An 18,040-nucleotide genomic window follows, 5' to 3' on the forward strand; every position below is an offset into this window, starting at 1 on the left:
AGTATTGGACAAGAGTGCACATAGATCAGTGATATTTGGGCAGGATGGATTTCACGTCGATGACATTAACGGATACAACAGCAACGTCTCCAGTACCTTCGGGGACAGCGTCGAGCAGTGTGAATCCAGTAAAGACAAGTTCAACTGATTTCTATTTGCCCGATGATAATGTCAGTTCGTTGACCGAACAGTTATATGGACATCATTTGCAACCGTGCTCCCAGCAGCACCAACAGCAACAGCACCATCCACGCAGGGGCTCGAGTTCGCATTCCAACCTGAATGCGGTGGTGGCACCTCAGAATATGGCGAAGCTGAGAAGGGATTCTATTGCTCACTCACAGGGAATGGGTGGTGTTTCTTGGGGGTCGTTAAGCATAGGTTCATGGTTAAGGGACGAAGTGATGTTCCACACAAATTCCAAAAACTCAAGAAGTAATAGTATCTCAAGGCATGGATCGATCAATTTGCAATCGACCAATGCTATTCCAACAGGCACTTCTAGAAGGCCGTCACACTACCGGGCCTCTGCTTCGCCACCATCAGCTTACAATTCTTATCTACCAAATTTAGAGAAACAGTATTGCAAAGATTACTCTTGCTGTGGGTTGTCACTGCCGGGACTTCATGATCTTTTGAGACATTATGAAGAAGCACACATTGCAACGTCACCGGGCTCTTCAACGGCCAATATATTACAAAATAATTCGAATGCAAATCTCAGTACCCAAAGAAGGAAAGCTTATCAGAATTCCAGTCAATTGGGGATACCGAAGCAGAATCAACAACACCAACAACAACAGAAGTCAAGCCATCAAAATATTATACAGCAACAGCTTCACCAACGGGGTCCTCAACAACACACCCCCCCGTCGTCACAGCAACCACAGCAGCATTCGTCAAGGATTGCTACTTCACCGTCTACTATTGGAACTACTCATACCAATATCAACATAACTTCAACAGGGCATAATTCGACCAACGCAACAACAACAACGTCAACAAATCCAAACAGTTCATTATCCCAAGCTCCTCAATTGCATTTAAATGGTAATTTAGTTGATGCAGTATCAACTAACGATGTTTTCCTTCAAGCAACTAATACAGCCCAGCTATCGAGTATTAGTAGGCGGCATGATGAATCCCAGAATAGTATGCCTCAACATTCTTACCAAAATAATGGCAAAATTCCAATAACTCCGCAACACTCATTCAATACCTACTCCTTGAACATGCCATCTACTAAGAGCAGCCAAAACCATCACAGTAAAATGAATAATGTCACCGCTCACAACCAAATGAGTGGTTCAAATGGCAATCAAAGTAAGACATTGAAGTTTCCAACTAATGTTACAAATAATGGAATGGAATTCGATTTTATGCATGAAGATTTCGCTGGTAGTGATTTTGATGATAACACACCAGCATTTATGAGAATGGGAAGTACAACCATAAGCCATCCCCATCATAATCCACTGATAGGAAGCAATTCTAAGAACTCAATGATGAGCAGAGTTCATCAACCCACTCCTCCTCCCAGTAGCACCATAGGTGTGGTTGCGCCACATATCATGCACGATGAAGATGAAGATGAGGACGATGAAGAAGATGAAGAAGATGAGGACGATGACCTAAGCGCAGGTGCATCTAACTTATCGCAAGCGAAAAACTCTGATAACAACATAAATAGACAAGAGGGCTATATTCATGATCCTGCAAGAAGGTTGTATGTGATGGATCACGAAGAGCATAAACCTTTCAAATGTCCAGTCATCGGCTGTGACAAAACGTATAAGAATCAAAATGGCTTAAAGTATCATAAACTCCACGGCCATCAAAATCAAAAGCTGCATGAAAATTCTGATGGCACGTTTAGCATAATAGACCCCGAGTCAAATGAGCCGTATCCAGACGGCATGGGCTACGAAAAGGACAAACCATACCGCTGCGAAGTCTGCGGGAAGCGCTACAAGAATTTAAATGGCTTAAAGTATCATAGGGGCCATTCAACCCATTGAAAGTTCTCTGATATAAATGTAATGACAGGTTTTTTTAACTTGTTTCCCTAAGCCCTTTTTCTTATTAAATTTTTAGTAGGTCGCATTCACTCGTGAAGTTGTTTCTATTTTTTTTTTATTTGTATTATTTGTATATCAAGTTTATAATTAAAGGGATATCGAAAGGATCACTAAAACAGAGCCAATAACTCAAATCTACGTGAACGGGAAACAAAGGACCAACGCATATGCAATTGAACATAACCAAGCCATTGCAGATACTGCAATGGTCTGCCTACATTTATATTCTGATTTTAGTCAAGGGATTTATCATCTTTCCAATTGCCATATTACTTTTCAATGATTTCTATCTGCGATTATTGCCTTCAGATTCATCCCAGTGGGTTCCATTATCCAAGTTTAACGTTGAAGAGTTTGACGAGGGTATTGAATTTTTTCAGAAGATTGAAAGAATACCCATCGAATGGGATATACCTGCATTACCGGATAATGGCATTCCGGAAAGTATACCTTTAAGAGATCACATATCATATAAAATGGACTTTGATATGAACTTCTTTTGCATCAGCCCAACAAAAAACCTAGGATATACGCCATCAGGTATATCTGAGCTCGTTTTGGAGATTCATTCTACAGAAAGAAAGCAGTCTTTGATTTTTAAAAGAAATATACCAATTTTATGTATGACAAATGGTGACAACATTGTTGAAGATGAGCTGTATGATCAAGGGCCCTCAAGAATAAGTTTATATGAAAAAGAGTGGATTAACCATATCAAGATCCATGACAAAGTTGACATTGGCCCTGAAGACAATGAAATCAAATACATTTGGACGATACGAAGTGAAAGTCCTCGGATACTCTTTAATCTGGAGTCCGGCTTTAGGTTACGTATGAATTTCGAGCAAGGATTGAGGAATTTGATGCTGCGTTGGCACAAAATAACCTATATCATTGGAGTTGTTGTTTTTGATTGTGCTATTTCAACAATTTTCGGAATTGCCGTTTTGATATCATTCTATTCCTTATCAAACAAGCTAAAGAGTCGTAGTAAAAAAGATTGAATATATATATGAATGAGACATATTCGAGATACCAGGTACATTAAATTTTTTCGCTTTGGATGTTATCCATTTGTGTTTGACACGGCAGAGTATGTAGGAACTCTTATTTCAAAATCCATGAATAGTGCCTTCTGATTTGAAAAGTTCAGATATTCGAAACGTTCTTCAATTGTTTTATTAAATATTCGAACTGTCGATGCAATTTTATTTAGACGTGTTTCCAAGCGCATTGTGTCATTTTTTGCTAAGGGTTCAAGGCTTCGAACGTGACGTCTTGAATCCGATTCACAAGCATCCCCCTTGCGTTTCGATTCCTTTTTCTCAATTGAAAGGCTGCCGAATTTTCTCAGCATCTCAGCATCTCCTGCCAACGGATCGAGTTGAGAATTGCTGAATAATTCGAAATTTGGAACCGGAAGAGTTGGTTCATGACTCCCAGAAGATTGCAACGTCAATCCAGGATCCGAATCCTCCACTTCGAATGTGAAACTATCCACGGAACTTACGTGAATTGAGTCATAGTGCAAATCCTCAATGAGAGAGTCATAATCTGTGGAATTTGGAGTGGGCAAAGGTTTTTCGTATGTTTTTGCTGTGGTTATCGACCAACTGACGTTGGCCTTCTCGATTGTCTTCGCGAGGGGATCACAAGGTATGATGACTGGTTTGAACACAATTGATACCGCTTGATCATCTGCTACTGATGAAGAGTATTTAAGTTCAATAGGAGAAAGCAATTTTTTCTTAGGCTTAACCCGTCTAGAATCGTCTTTGATTTCGTATAGTGTACCATCTTTAGAAAATTTGCTAGAATGAACTGCTCCTGACATCCCTCTTTCTGTATTTCTTGAGTTATTGAGTTGGTCCTCAGTGGAGCTATTACCGGTTGCTAAAGATGATACGTTAGAATACATCGATAAAAGCTCAACGGATTCAGAGTTAGGTAAACTTGTTTCACTTGAGACAGTTCCTCTACTACTTCTTCGAAGTTTTCTCTCATGGGTCTCTGTAGCTGCCTTAACAAATTCATCTGATTTAACCTCTCCTTTGACCTCTTGACCTGCCTTGGGGGAGAACCTATTAAACCATGAGCCCACTGTGCTGGAAAATGAGGCAGGCCCCGAAAATTTCGTTGTAACATCTGTTCTTATCTCGCTTGAGTCAGACTTAGATCGAGGGACTGGAGGCAAAGGAGATTCAGCGTTCTTCCGCTTGTTTTCCCTCAATAATAACGTTGCCTTGACAACCATTTCATCCAAAACGTCATACGGATATCTACCACCCTTGAGAACAAAAGAAGGTCGAATGTTCGCTATACCGATAACTGTCGTAAAGTTCTGATACTTTGTGTTGGTTTTCATTTTCATATGCTTCTCTGCCTTGCGTATCAGATTATCTTCTGGAGGGCATTTGTTTGGCATTAAAAAAAATTTCTTATTACCATAAAATGAAAGGGGATCCGATTTAGCATTGAAAGGTGATTTGTCAGTTTTTTCGTATATACAAACCATTTCTTCATATAATGACTGAAATGTCATTCTCAGCTCTTCTTTGACATTATAATCGATCTTGCTGAATATTCTGAAGATGAGAAGTTTGAAAAATATCACCTTCACAAGATGAAAGTCTGAATCCAAGGTAAGCGTGCTCCAATAATCCTTTATTAATTTCAATGATAATCTTTCTTGAACCCCCAACGGCAAAGATTCCCAAACGTTGAATAGGCAGATGAGAGAAACAATTTGGCAGTTAGCTCTTAAGGTTTGCAGCATTGATAAGAGTCCAGAGGTCCAGGCTTCCCAATCAAGAAAGTCGACTGACTTAACAGAATCAAACTGAAATATGATAAATTGTAAAATTTTGTTGTATACGACATTGGCCAGATGACCGTCATAAGCTGAAATGCTGGAGATATATCGTAATTGATATTTATCATGTAGTGCCAATAGGCTTATGATCTGGAGAGAATTATTGAAACAGCCACTCAAGCTTCTCAAACTTTCCCATAACTTTATTGTGCGGAAATAACTAAACACGTAATCATTTAATGTTTCTGGGGTCAGAACACCATCATTTGTTACCGTCGAGGTCGTCGAATCGGGCATAGTATCTGCAGTGACATTTAGGCTAGAATTTGAGGGATGTCCCTTAGTATGGGACACCTTTAGAAAGTTATTCAGTTTTTTCAAATCTTCTTCTAATGCAATAACAGTGACATGATTAAGCAGTACTTCTGAACCCGGAATAATGCCAAGATTATTGCTCAGATTATCATGACCATCTGCAAATGAGAGAAATCTTAAAACGATGTACCAATAATGCCAATAAAATGCAATAAAGATTGATTCATTTTGCATGTATGATACGACAATTTTGAAAAACCTGGTATCATGGGTTTCCAACTCATCTGTATTAATCCTTTGAGATTCATCAGATGTGGTCTCGAACACTTTTCTTTTCCAAGGAAATAGTGATGGAATCGGACTTTGTTTGTAAGTCAGGCGGGGACATGTTACCAGAAGGAGTTGCGTATCATAATGAAAATCATCGGGAAGATAGAAAAATGCATATGCATTAAGCTTTCCTAGAAATGAACGCAATAGCGTGGAGTAACTCTTTAAAAAATGCAAATATCGTCTAGCTTTGACGGATTGGTCACGACCTAAAAGTCGGATATGCTTGGAGTTGAAAATGATCTGATTGGTCACACAGTGTATTGTAAGCAGTATGTGGTGGGAGTATATCTCTGTCTCTCTATAATGATGCACGGGCAACACCATCAGAGTGGACATTAATCTACTAACACACTCCAAGGACACAGAAACTGTATCCGTGTTCCAAATGGGATCACTGAAAATCTTTTCTTGCAAACTTTCATTTTCTCCACTTTGCGAATTGACGATCAACTCACTATTGAGAAAATTCAGCAGAGTAATCCACCATTGTGTCAGAACTTCTCTATGAACTTGTACTCTGTCCGTATATTGTTGACAATGCCTCAGGTAGGATAGCAGATTTAAACGCAGGAAATTGGCAATGTTCTTACTTGTATTGTTAGAACCATCGGATGAGGTAAATGCTGGGTTATCATTTCCATGATTACTAATTAGTGCGATGAACCCATTCAATGCCTGAAATAGCTTTACCTCTTGACCACCCATCTGATTGACATTCTGATTTGATCCCATACCTCTGGCAGTATCATTATCCCCACATTGCATATTTCAACGACTCAAAACTTGAAGTTTCAAATTGAAGTTTCACTACTTGTTGAACGGAAATAAGGGAATTCTGTAGTCCAGCAACTCTTCAAAAGCTTTTTATGCCAGCCAGTATACAGTATACCAAGTAATTGCCACAGTTTCTATCGAAATGCACCTACAGCACCAGATATCGTTGGTATCACTCGCACAATCGGCCTTTCCCCAAAGTTGATTCTTATTGACCCGCGCTTGCCATACTACCTTAGTTCTCCCGTTTCTAGCGATTCTCGACAATATACAATGAAAAAAAAAGTAGCGAAGAGAATTCATAACTTTAAAGTCCTAAACACACTGGGGCACAAAAGGAACGCCAGAGAAGCTTTTCCATAGTCCTAGCGAGTTAGCAACCTTGACTGTGTGCTATCTGATACGACTTTACATGTTTTTTGGTGAGAAAAGGACCTGAACAAGAGTCCAGTTTGTGCTATTTTGCTAATATATATTAGAGAAAATAATACCGGGATGTGTAGCGAGCCTGCTGCAAAGAGAGCCAGACTCAACATATCGGAACCGAACGAGCCTTTGACTCAACGCGATGTGATAGCGTTCCAAAAGGAGGCTCTGTTTCGGTGCTTGAATCAGCACAGGACGAATCTCGAGTCGTTGAAGCAGCAGTACGATTTATCAAAACGACAGTGCACAGATATCAGTAGAAAACTGGCTAATTTAATGGCACTTGTCGTGACCCTTGCGCGGTTTCTCGCAGGCTTTTGTGAGAACGCTGAGGAAAAGCAGCTTTGTAGTAAAGTTTCAGAAGGTGACGAAACGGTGATAGTTCAGCTGAGTGATCCTTTTATGAAGCTTTTAATAAAGTATAGTACTGTGGAGAGATCTTCCAATGAGGCTTCGCATCAACGTTTACAAGAAATGGCTATGCAACTGAAAAATCTACAGAAAAATAAGGATGAAGCGATTATCGAAAATAGGCAACTGTCAGAGGAGATTTCTACGTTGAAGAACTTTTACCAACGTGTGGTACGCAAATATGATAGAGAGGATTCATTGACAGTCACAAGAGTCTTTAGTTCAAGCAAGGAAAGGCTAGAAAAGCCAGGAAATGAGCAGGAAACTGGTAGTGAGAGAAACGGCGTAAAACCAGAAGTTAATATCCATGATTCTGATAGAAAGGGAATAAATGGTGAAGGTAATGATGATACTCACGTCAACAGTGACACTTGCCATGTTCATGGCTGTCTTCATGATGGTAAGGTTGAAGTTAAAAAGGAAGAATCAAGCAACCGTTTCTTAGAAAAGGAACTAGAAATTACCGATTTAAAATCACAACTGGATATTTTGAGAAATACAGTGGAACAATTAGATAATTACAAGGCCCAAAACGAGGAGGAACTCATAAAGCTTCGTCAACAAGTTTCCGCACAACAATCTCATCAACTACCAAACGTTCATGACACAGCTAGTCTACGTGAGAAGATTGACCGTCTATCAATGGAAAATGAAAAAGTGTCGCAAATAAATGAGGACTTTCTATCCAAGTTCCAGCACCTATCACGGGAACAAGAAATATATAAGGGCAAATTAACAAAAGAACTACAAATGGCAATGGATACCTTAAAAAAACACAACTCTACGCTTGAGAAGGATTTGGTAAGGATCAGAACTACTCGAGATGAGTTGCTAGGAAAAGTGGCAATTCTGGAAGCAAAAACAACCAAAACGACTATGTTGGGGAATCTACAACATGCCATAGATACTCTGAAGGGACAATGGAGTACGATAGGAGATAGATCTAAGAGTGATGCTCAATCACAAGATGCTCTTCTCAAGGAGTTGCAAGAGTTAGAGCTAGCCTTCAAAGAATTATCTCACATAACGCACAAAAAGTTTCAGGAATATATTAATCAAGAGAGTATTTTATCTAAATTGACTGTTGAAAAAGCAAAGGCAGATCAAAAATATTTTGCTGCAATGAGATCTAAGGACTCTATTCTGGTCGAGAATAAAAATTTATCAAAATGCTTAAGCAAATCGAACGAATTAATTTCACAGTTGAAAGACTCTGATAAACTATTGCAAAATAAGATTGACAATTTGAATGAACAATTGCAGCTCTCTCAAGGCAACGAAAAACGTTTGATTGAGTCAAACAAAGCTACGACTTTAAAAATTATGGATATGAATACTGAAATTTCCACAATGAAGAAATCATTGGATACCTCTAAAGAAGAGAACAATGAAAACATTGCCAAGATAACTAAACTGGAGACTAAGCTTCACGATTCAGATACAGAATTGAAAACTCTTCAACTCAAAGCGTCACATGCGGAGGCCAAATGTGCTAAGCTACAGAATTCGCTAAACTCAGAGGACGGAGGCACTGGCCCATTACAAGAAGAATTAGAAAATTTCCGTTCGCTCGTTTATTGCTCACTTTGTTCCAAGAACTGGAAAAATATGGTTATAAAAACCTGTGGACATGTTTTTTGTGACGAATGTTGTAAGGAGAGGCTCGCTTCGAGAATGAGAAAGTGTCCAACATGCAATAAGCCGTTCAGTGGAAATGATCTTCTGCTTGTGCATTTGTAGTGGACTCAGTCAAATAGTAATATTGCTATATCCTGGCAGTCTTCAGATTATCACGAGCTATATATATATATATATCTATATCTATAAATATATATTATATGCGCTAAAGTGTATTAATATTTTGCAGTGCAGAAAAATCTGAAGTACATCGCGTTCGGTCACTATACATTTCAAATTATATTTCAAAAATAATTGAGTGAAAAATTCTACAGGTCGGGCATTTCAGACCTCTACATTAATCCTACCAAGTTGAACTTGACTGTTGGGCGCTCAAGAACGTTCTGCAAAGTCGCTAGAATGACTCAACCGATTGGAGAAGAGTTTCAAATACCCAAGCCCAAAGTTCTTGGTCCTAGGAATGATCCGTTGGATATTATACAAACGAGACTGCGTACGCATGGCCGACCAGCAAGCATAGCAGGACCGATGGTACGCTATTCTAAATTACCCTTTCGTCAAGTCTGCCGGCACTATGATGTTGATATAGTGTACACACCTATGATTCTAGCTCGCGAGTTTGTTCGAAATTCCCATGCAAGAATGGCAGATTTCTCCACGAACAAGGGTGATGCACCATTAATTGTCCAGGTTGGGGTTAACAACGTGAGTGATTTACTGAAATTTGTGGAGATGGTTGCACCGTACTGCGATGGAGTCGGCATAAATTGTGGGTGCCCAATAAGAGAACAAATTCGTGAAGGTATTGGCTGTGCCTTAATTTATAATCCTGATCTATTATGTTCTATGGTCTCAGCTGTGAAACAGAAGTATGGTGAAAAGCTTCGATTGGAGACCAAAATTAGGATACATGAAAACCTGGATGAGACTGTCACACTCTGTAAACGATTATGCGACGCTGGTGTCGATTGGATTACAATTCACGGCAGGACAAGAACGACAAGATCATCTGTTCCAGCCAATTTCGAAGCAATCAAGTATGTTGTCGACAGGCTCGGCGACAAACATGTCCCTATAATAGCTAACGGTGATTGTTTCTCGAGGCAAGATTTGCAAAGAATTACAGAAATAACTGGAGTTGACGGTGTCATGGCTGTCAGAGGTTTACTAAACAATCCGGCAATGTTGTCTGGGTATGACACTTGTCCATGGGGCTGTGTAGAATTGTTTTGGCATTATGCACTTGAATATGGTGGTCTACCGTATCAATTACTACAGCATCATTTATTTTGTATGTTGGAAAACATGCAACTTAAGAAATCTCTGTTGAAAAAACTAATGACAATACAGTGCACCGCTGAGCTTCTTGATTGGTTCGACGAGAATTTTATTCTCAAGAGACATGGAGAGCCTGGATTTGCAGTGCAAAAGGATATTCCATATAAATAGTGGTTTATTGCACGATGTTGTATACGTACTACTAATACTGATGACCTAATTAAAACTCCAGTTCACACTATGTGTGCCGGGTAATAAACATTTATAAAACCTATAAAAAACTGACAGGAAAAAATTCTTAGGCTCTTAATATCTAAATAAATAATATTCATGTCTGTCTGCCAGGCGTCTCGAGCACCTTTCGCAGTTACTCAAGGATACCCTCAATGAAAAATTGTGTGAGATCACGCAAGGGGATGTCCTCTTAACTTGTGTAGTATATCAACAAATGGAGAAAGCTTTAAATGATGATAATATTTCAATTTTTAACGCTGATCTAATGAGAACAGAAGCATTTGCTTTTTAAGACCATCCCACAACACACCAAATTTGATGTGCTGTGTCATTTCAGCTATCGTTTGCAAGGTAATCTTGTACCGTTTTGGTACATTATTTTGTTTATGTGTAGCGCCTAGTAGATGAATTGGGCGTCTTTTAATGTAATGAGTGATCAGTAAACCTAATGTCATAGTTACACTGAGTTAAGCCTTTCCTCCAACGTAAAACGACTCTTGATGCTGCGAATGCACACACACCCTCTCAAAACTGGTTACAAATCAAATGATTATCATACTTAACTTTAAAGAAAAGAAATAGTTATCTAAAGTAAAAACCGTTCCATGAATTGTGAAATGACAGAGAAAATATATAATAAAAAAAATAAAATCAGTTTTATTAATGTTACTTGTTAATTTTATTTCTCAATTTAATTTAAGCTTCGTCTTCTTCAACAACGACAGTTTGCAAACCTTTAGCGGAGGCAACGAAAACTGGTTCAACGTAAGAGAACAATGGGTTCTTGGCGTCTTCTTCTTCGTTTCTCTTTCTCGAGATTCTCAATCTTAGTCTGAATGGAACACCCTTGACACCTCTTTTCCAGATTTCTTGGTTCAATTCTGGGGCTAGACGAACATCTTCGGTACCCATGTGCAATTTGGCGAATTTCTTGATTTCCTTGACAGCCTTTGGAGCTCTCTTCTTGAAGGAAACACCATGCAACTATAATAATAAAAAAGAAAAATATTTGTTAGTAAAACTGTTCTCGGATGTGATACTGGCTGGAAATACCATGTCAATACGATACAGCACGACGCGATTCCCACTTTTCGTTAAATGCAAAATTTTGGCATCTGCGCTTGCCTTCGTTCCAATCTCCACAGCTTGGAGGACATTCGGTCTGCTTTTGTATCATATGGATATTTCTGTCGGTCTGGACATTATCATCTTGTAGTATTAACATACTCTCTTGTGCATGTTGATGGTGTATTCACGAGCAACAACGTCTTTTAAACCGGCCATTTTCGTTTGATTGAGTCCTTGGGTATTTAGTCAAATCCTGCTAAAACAACACACCTTCTTTAATACCCAACCTGAACATGCTTCAGTAATATTATTTCAGTGGTATCATTACCTGCAATCCCACTCCATTACCTCTGCCCATGCGAATGCCATGGCCAATCGTCACCGACACGAGCATCAGCGCACCATACGAGAGAACTTTCCAGTTCATCCACCCGTCTGCAGCGGAAACCCGAGGTTGGGCTGCCGCCTGCTCACGCGGGGAGCGCGTTCCCCAGGCAGAGAGGATCTGTGTTCCCGCTGAGAAAGCGTTGCCTGGCGTCTGCCTGTGCGAAAATTCTGGGCTCGCTGGCCCGCTGCACCCTCCGAACGCACCGCAACTCGTCGAGCGTCAGTTGTTCAACGGTACCGACGCAACTTTTGTTTTCCAATTCCTAAAAGTTTCACCGACACACTCGGCGGCTTGCTTAAGCACGCGGTGTCTGGGCGCTACTGGGCATCCCATACACCATATATACGCAATGTGGTGTCTGGATGGTATGCTTAGGCAGTCACAAGAACGTTCCCTCTGCCTTTCAAAATGCCGCCAATTCAAAATGGCCAAAAAAGGGTAAAAAACAAATCTGGGAACATGTAGGCGAAAAGATCGTGAAAACGTCTGATTGGCATCGATCGTTCTACAAAACAAAGCAACTAATGGAAGCGGAGAAATTCGATTGCTGAAAGAGAACTCCTTCCGATATAGTGTTAGAGTGAACTCATGAATGCAGGTGTCTATGATGCAGATGAGGCGTACAGACAGACGCAATCCCAGATATATAAGTTGCAGGAAACGTTGTTGAACTCGACCAGGACGGAGCAAACTGCGGGACAAAGACACAGTGATGATGTCCAATCAGCGGAACCAGAGGAGGCAGCCCTAACGAGCGCTACGCAGAAAGCAGGCGGAATCTCGGAAGTGGACTCAGGACCTGTTTTGACCTATATTTTCAAGGAGTACGGCTGCTCACCGAGCCAGGATGAGCGCGTAGCTACCCTCGCGTACCATCCGTACGCCGAGGGGCGCATGGAGGGCGGCACGCCCAAGGCAGTGCTACCCTTCCCGTACGATACAGTGGAGCTGTCAACGCCCAGGCCGTTTTTGCCCGGCTACGGGCGCGACAAGATTAATAGGCTGGTTACGGTCAAGATAGCTTACGAAGATCTCAAGAACAGTTGCAAGCACTTCAACAGCCCTAGGGCGCTCAACAACGAGATATGGGGGTGCCAGATCTACACCGATGACTCCGATCCGGTGCTAGTGCTGCGACATTGCGGGGTATCGATTGACGAAGACAATGGCACTGGAACTTGCAGAACGCCTGCTAATATGAACAACACTGACAACATAACCGGAACTATACCACCCGAAGGTACGCCATTCGACCTCGAGGTGGATCTCCTGCTGCTCCCAACCTTGCAGACGTACGAGAGTGTAATGCAGCACGGGATCTATTCCAAGTACTGGGGCGGCAGGGCGCAGGCACCCCATGATGGCCTTAGTTACGGCATATACGGGATTCGCGTTATGACAAGGGATACTTCAACTCAGAATATCAACACAGATGAGCATCAAATAACTCCTGCTAGTAATTGGGCTCTTTGATTACCCTCTTCAAGACGTGCATTGAGACATTGTTGTTGTTGTTTTTTTCTGTTTCTTTTTTTTCGCCATGCATTCTATTAGGCGGGTTCTTAAGAGCGAGTACGATAGGAGTTGAAACAAATGCAAAAGCCTCTAGCAGAAGCGAATTCTGAAGTCTATACAAGTCGCGTTTGCAGACTCTGCTTTAAATTGTTGGGAGTGAGCAGTTGTATCACTTACGAGTCCTGAAAGATCTGACAGATCGTTGATTTGGGAGCATTCGGAGTTTTTTTGGTTAATTAAATATACATTACAGGTCTAAAGGTACGGAGAATATCATGTCGTTGAAAAGAGGTGAAGATGCACAGGAAAAGCGTGGCGTTGGCCGCATTTCAAGAACTTTGCATAGGTGGAAAGCGGCTCTCAGGAAAGTCACTAAAGAGACCTTAGATGGCTTAGATGAGGAGTCGCAAGGCGATAAGACGGTGGATGTTCTCTTTTACGGTAACGCTGGCACTTTGAAAAAGGTTCCAAGTATTGGTAGGGATAGCGGGACTTCGATGTCACCAGTTGGTGTGTCAGAGTTGAACATAACCACTGAAGCGGAGGAATCCTTAACTGAAAGTAGCGTAGAGTCTGCAAGAAATTCAAATAATGCTGCAGAAGGTGAAGAACAAGGCGATTGTGACGAGGCGAAAGAAGTGACTTTCAAAAACTACAATGCTGTGGCTGAATGTGCAAAACTACGAAAAAAGTTTGTGGCTGAGAATAAACCGTTTTGTGGGGCTGGAGAAGTATGGGAGCGTAGAAGAGCGTTGTGGGTGCAACCAACAGACGCTGAGGTCGACAGAGATGAACGTCAGAGGCGCAGAGATGAACGTCAGAGGCGCAGAGATGTATTTGCAACTATACCGAAAAGCTTTTACACGAGAATTTACAGGAATCTTGTTCTTGATGATAAACCATTACGTGAATCAATGAATTTACAGGATGCATTGAAGGTCGTTAATGCAGGCTGGATCGAGACTAAAAAATGGGAAAATGCGGCCAAGAGGTTATCGTAACCGATAAAATAATCGGCCCATGAACCGCTTTTCACGGAATAGACATACGCATAATATATACCAACTTCTACATTGTTCTTCATATAGTACTTACTTAATTGCTCATAATATTTGATTTTTAGCTATAAGCCGCGCTAGGTCGGTTGGACATTGCTCATCTTTTATTTTCCTTTATTAGTTGTATAGACTCCTCAAGGACCCTCACGTCTCTATCAATGAGCTCAGCCCAATTTTGAAGATCTCCGTCCTGTATCACGCATTCATTGCACTTGTCATACAATGATTGTGCTGGAAGAACACACTTATCCTTGAAAGAGATGTCATGTAGTTTTAGCAGCTTTTTCAGTTGCACGTTAGTAATATACTCATTGTTAGACTCTATCTCTTTCAAAACTTTCGAACATTCAGTCTCTCGACTAGATTTGCAAATACGATTTACTAGCTGATCTAAATCGCTTTTATTAGGCATCTTTGCAGAGTCTTTGCTGTTTGTGTTCTTTTCTTCAATTGTTGTATCTTTTAAGGTACATTTGAGTAAAACTCAAATACGAACGTTTCGCACTTGTGACAATGACAACGGATTAATTTACAAACTATACTAATATATAGAGCTTGAGGAAAAGTTTTGCTGATAGGTTCCGCTTATGCTGAGAACGAAGTTAGTGGATTCAATTGAATCAAAGGGAATCGGTACCATTTTACATAATCCAGAGGCTAAGAAACTATTGGTGAGCAAGCGAAATGGTGACGTTGAAGTATATTCTATGGAAAATAAAAAACTGAAATTATTTCAAACGTATCCACAGCTTTTGCAAAGTTCACACACAGAAGAAACGGTCATCAAAGGTTTATATGTGTCAGAAGAGTTATCTACTGTGTTCGCTAGATGTGAAAAATCTTTGTTATTGTTTAACAGTACTAATTTACACAAATATGATCAAATTGTAGATAAGAGAGGAATTGACAACTGTTGGCTTTTTGAAGTAATACTGCCGAATGAAGATGATAAAATGACTTATCTTGTATACTCTACCAAAGCTACTTCTAAGCTCAGAATGTTGGTTTGGGAGGGACGGATCTATAAGAAAATTGTGGAAGCAACTCTCGGCTCAGAAAAGGAATATGTACAATCTGTGGAATCAGGGCAGACCGGAATAATATTGGCAACTAATGTGGGAGTATACCATTGGTCGTATGGTGAATCCGTCCTTTCAAGAATTGATAAGATTGTAAAAAGAAAATACCCTGTGGACATGGTTGAAGCCCTTGAAGATTTGAAAAAAATAAGCATAGATAAAGAACATGCCTCAGATCTCACTTCTAAAACAAGTCACTCCGTAGTATCTACTAGCAGAGTCACCAAAAAATCAAGCATATTGAATTTTTGGAAAAAGCAAAAAGGTCACAATGCAGAGCCTCTCACCAAGGTACGATATACTTTCACGCCGTCAGCGGAAAAGCATGTAATGTTTGATGGAATCACAAAAAATTTATTTACCTTCGGATTGACTGAAAGAAATCTACCCTACATGGAAGCATCCAATAATAGCCAATTCATCGAATGGAATTGTGAATTCTTTCGTATGCATTATCTGCCACCAAATCTTCTCATTCTGAGTAATAAAACTACAATAAGATTTGTTGACTACAGAATTGGATTCACATTTTTGCAGCAGGATATACCAGAAGGCATACAAAAAGTGGAAGTCATTGGCAGTTGTTTTTTCATTGTTTGGACTTTGAAAGATCAATTAAAACTTTTCCACTACCAAGTAGATGATGGGTCCGATGATTCTTTCACTGATGATGAATCGATATGTGGTAATATTTACGACTCTGATTTCTATCAATTATGGAGGAAGGTCATATTTTATGATTTCTTTTTAAATTCACCTGATGCTTTACAGCTTTGCGAATCTCCTGATCGACAAGAATCATTAAATTTATGTGCGTTGAAGCTGAGAGATTTGACTGTTCTGTTTTGCCTTGCAGTATTTGAGCGCTTTGAGCATTATATGAATCTTTGTGCCGAACAAAATTCAATTGATATACGCTGTATCAAACTTCAAGAGATTATCGTAAAAGAAATATTTGAGAAGTTTATTAAGTTTTGGGCCCCCCCACAACTTGTGATTGCGAAAACATTCCCATCAAACACATCCGATTTAGTATGGGACATGACAGGCCAAAAACACAATTGCCTTACATCGAATGGCAAAACACGAGGAGTTTACGATATACCTAGTGATTTAGTGAGGAAGTGGTTATTACCGTACCTGGTAGATATTAGGAGAATCCTGAAAAATATGTCAAAAAATGAAACTGTTGCATGGAAATTATCCAAAAGAAATATTGAAGTTGGTCTAGATTTTTTCCTACTTAATAACCATGGATCCTTTGAGATTTCGCATTTATTGAGTTTAATTGACACCGTACTGTTTGAGACTTATCTTCAGTATTTTCCCTCTATGATCGGTCCACTACTGTCTGTTGAAAATATGTGCGATTATGATATTGTCGTCGAAGAGCTCCGTAATAGACACAAATTTCAAGAGCTGGTTGATTTTTTATCCAAGAGGGGCAAGCACGAAGAAGCTTTAGGCTTTTTAACTGATCTTTATATAGACGCAGAGGGTCACGATGAACTTAGAGAGGGCATTCGACTACTAGTTTTGAATTATTTGAAAAACCTTTCGGGAGAGTTCCTGCAGATTATATTCAAGTACACTGAATGGCTTCTACAAAGATTTAGTCCCAAAGATAGCATTTTAGAGGAGATATTCCTGAACGATAGTCCATTATGCGCTAATCGCGATCATTTACAAATATATGAATTCATCGATGCTCTAGACAGCCAAATATCGTTGGAGTATCTGGAGTTTGTCATCAGTGACTTGAACTCAAAAAACATTCGATTGCACACTTTGTTAATAAAATGTTACTTCCAGGATCTTGACAACAAGATTTCGCGGATCAAGTTAAGATCTGTCTTGGAGAGTACATCTGTATACGAGCCGAGAACAATACTCAGATTATTAGAGGAAGCAGCAAATCAAATTTCATCTTCCAATACTGACCAATACATTTTTGTTGAAAGACTCAAGGTTTATCCGCTTCAAAGATTAGGGAGCTATGAAGAGGCCGTCAATATTCTTTTCGATGAACTAGAGGATTATGATGCTACCTCTGTTTTCTGTGAAAAAGTCTACAGTAATGATGCAGAAGCTGGAAAATCAACTTTGCTGCATTTTTTCAAAAAACTAATCAAATCCATTCAGGCTGGTAAGAATGCCATGCTCGCCTTGTTTTTGCAGGAGCATTCCTCCAAATTGAACACCGTGGAAATTTACGACTTACTGCCAGACTCAGTCTCTCTCTATGAACTGAAAGAAGTATTGCTACAGACAGTAAAATCTCATTTTATCAAAAAGGATGAAACAAGGATAAAAAAGAATCTTTTACAAGTCGAGCTTATAAACAAGGGGTACGAGCTAAATAAGGAACTCGCTAAGTATGTCATAATTGAGGAGAACTACAGGTGTCCGATATGTAAAAAGCCATTTGGCACTTTAACTACGGACACAACGCTTTTGTTTGATTCTGACAATAGGAGCTTTGTGGTACATTACACTTGTGGAAGAGCTTTTGAGTTAAAGATGCAAGCTAAAAGATCCAAGGATGGAATGGGTGCCAATAAACGAGTACGTGATTTCAAAAGCTCCGAATGACAAAACTGCAATTGATATAGAATTCTTTATTGTAAGTAGGT

General features: G+C 39.9%; 11 protein-coding genes across 11 annotated transcripts; 8 read left to right on the top strand and 3 right to left on the bottom strand.

The window, feature by feature from the left end:
• Positions 1-44: 44 nt before the first annotated feature.
• SFP1 (zinc-coordinating transcription factor SFP1) lies at positions 45-2,018 on the top strand (the record flags this gene model as incomplete). The annotated part of the gene is made up of 1 exon (XM_037287447.1): positions 45-2,018. The coding sequence occupies one exon, from the start codon at positions 45-47 to the stop codon at positions 2,016-2,018; it is 1,974 nt and encodes a 657-aa protein (XP_037143342.1).
• A 227-nt stretch (positions 2,019-2,245) lies between these two features.
• On the top strand, positions 2,246-3,082 carry SEI1 (seipin; the record flags this gene model as incomplete). The annotated part of the gene is made up of 1 exon (XM_037287448.1): positions 2,246-3,082. The coding sequence occupies one exon, from the start codon at positions 2,246-2,248 to the stop codon at positions 3,080-3,082; it is 837 nt and encodes a 278-aa protein (XP_037143343.1).
• Positions 3,083-3,144: 62 nt separating this feature from the next.
• Positions 3,145-6,303, bottom strand: AHK1 (Ahk1p; the record flags this gene model as incomplete). The annotated part of the gene is made up of 1 exon (XM_037287449.1): positions 3,145-6,303. One exon carries the CDS (start codon positions 6,301-6,303, stop codon positions 3,145-3,147), a length of 3,159 nt encoding a protein of 1,052 aa, XP_037143344.1.
• A 504-nt stretch (positions 6,304-6,807) lies between these two features.
• BRE1 (E3 ubiquitin-protein ligase BRE1) lies at positions 6,808-8,889 on the top strand (the record flags this gene model as incomplete). The annotated part of the gene is made up of 1 exon (XM_037287450.1): positions 6,808-8,889. The coding sequence occupies one exon, from the start codon at positions 6,808-6,810 to the stop codon at positions 8,887-8,889; it is 2,082 nt and encodes a 693-aa protein (XP_037143345.1).
• A 297-nt stretch (positions 8,890-9,186) lies between these two features.
• Positions 9,187-10,236, top strand: DUS4 (tRNA dihydrouridine synthase; the record flags this gene model as incomplete). Its single annotated transcript, XM_037287451.1, has 1 exon — positions 9,187-10,236. One exon carries the CDS (start codon positions 9,187-9,189, stop codon positions 10,234-10,236), a length of 1,050 nt encoding a protein of 349 aa, XP_037143346.1.
• Positions 10,237-10,995: 759 nt separating this feature from the next.
• On the bottom strand, positions 10,996-11,583 carry HG535_0B06650 (60S ribosomal protein eL31; the record flags this gene model as incomplete). The annotated part of the gene is made up of 2 exons (XM_037287452.1): positions 10,996-11,283; positions 11,527-11,583. The coding sequence occupies 2 exons, from the start codon at positions 11,581-11,583 to the stop codon at positions 10,996-10,998; spliced, it is 345 nt and encodes a 114-aa protein (XP_037143347.1).
• Positions 11,584-11,723: 140 nt separating this feature from the next.
• Positions 11,724-12,197, top strand: HG535_0B06660 (uncharacterized protein; the record flags this gene model as incomplete). The annotated part of the gene is made up of 1 exon (XM_037287453.1): positions 11,724-12,197. The coding sequence occupies one exon, from the start codon at positions 11,724-11,726 to the stop codon at positions 12,195-12,197; it is 474 nt and encodes a 157-aa protein (XP_037143348.1).
• A 146-nt stretch (positions 12,198-12,343) lies between these two features.
• On the top strand, positions 12,344-13,228 carry RXT3 (Rxt3p; the record flags this gene model as incomplete). Its single annotated transcript, XM_037287454.1, has 1 exon — positions 12,344-13,228. One exon carries the CDS (start codon positions 12,344-12,346, stop codon positions 13,226-13,228), a length of 885 nt encoding a protein of 294 aa, XP_037143349.1.
• A 317-nt stretch (positions 13,229-13,545) lies between these two features.
• On the top strand, positions 13,546-14,271 carry GAG1 (Gag1p; the record flags this gene model as incomplete). Its single annotated transcript, XM_037287455.1, has 1 exon — positions 13,546-14,271. The coding sequence occupies one exon, from the start codon at positions 13,546-13,548 to the stop codon at positions 14,269-14,271; it is 726 nt and encodes a 241-aa protein (XP_037143350.1).
• Positions 14,272-14,425: 154 nt separating this feature from the next.
• On the bottom strand, positions 14,426-14,740 carry BLS1 (Bls1p; the record flags this gene model as incomplete). The annotated part of the gene is made up of 1 exon (XM_037287456.1): positions 14,426-14,740. The coding sequence occupies one exon, from the start codon at positions 14,738-14,740 to the stop codon at positions 14,426-14,428; it is 315 nt and encodes a 104-aa protein (XP_037143351.1).
• Positions 14,741-14,915: 175 nt separating this feature from the next.
• On the top strand, positions 14,916-17,999 carry VAM6 (Vam6p; the record flags this gene model as incomplete). Its single annotated transcript, XM_037287457.1, has 1 exon — positions 14,916-17,999. One exon carries the CDS (start codon positions 14,916-14,918, stop codon positions 17,997-17,999), a length of 3,084 nt encoding a protein of 1,027 aa, XP_037143352.1.
• Positions 18,000-18,040: the final 41 nt, after the last annotated feature.

Source organism: Zygotorulaspora mrakii, chromosome 2 (assembly GCF_013402915.1).
Source record: "Zygotorulaspora mrakii chromosome 2, complete sequence".
In the NCBI taxonomy this organism is placed as follows: domain Eukaryota; kingdom Fungi; phylum Ascomycota; class Saccharomycetes; order Saccharomycetales; family Saccharomycetaceae; genus Zygotorulaspora; species Zygotorulaspora mrakii.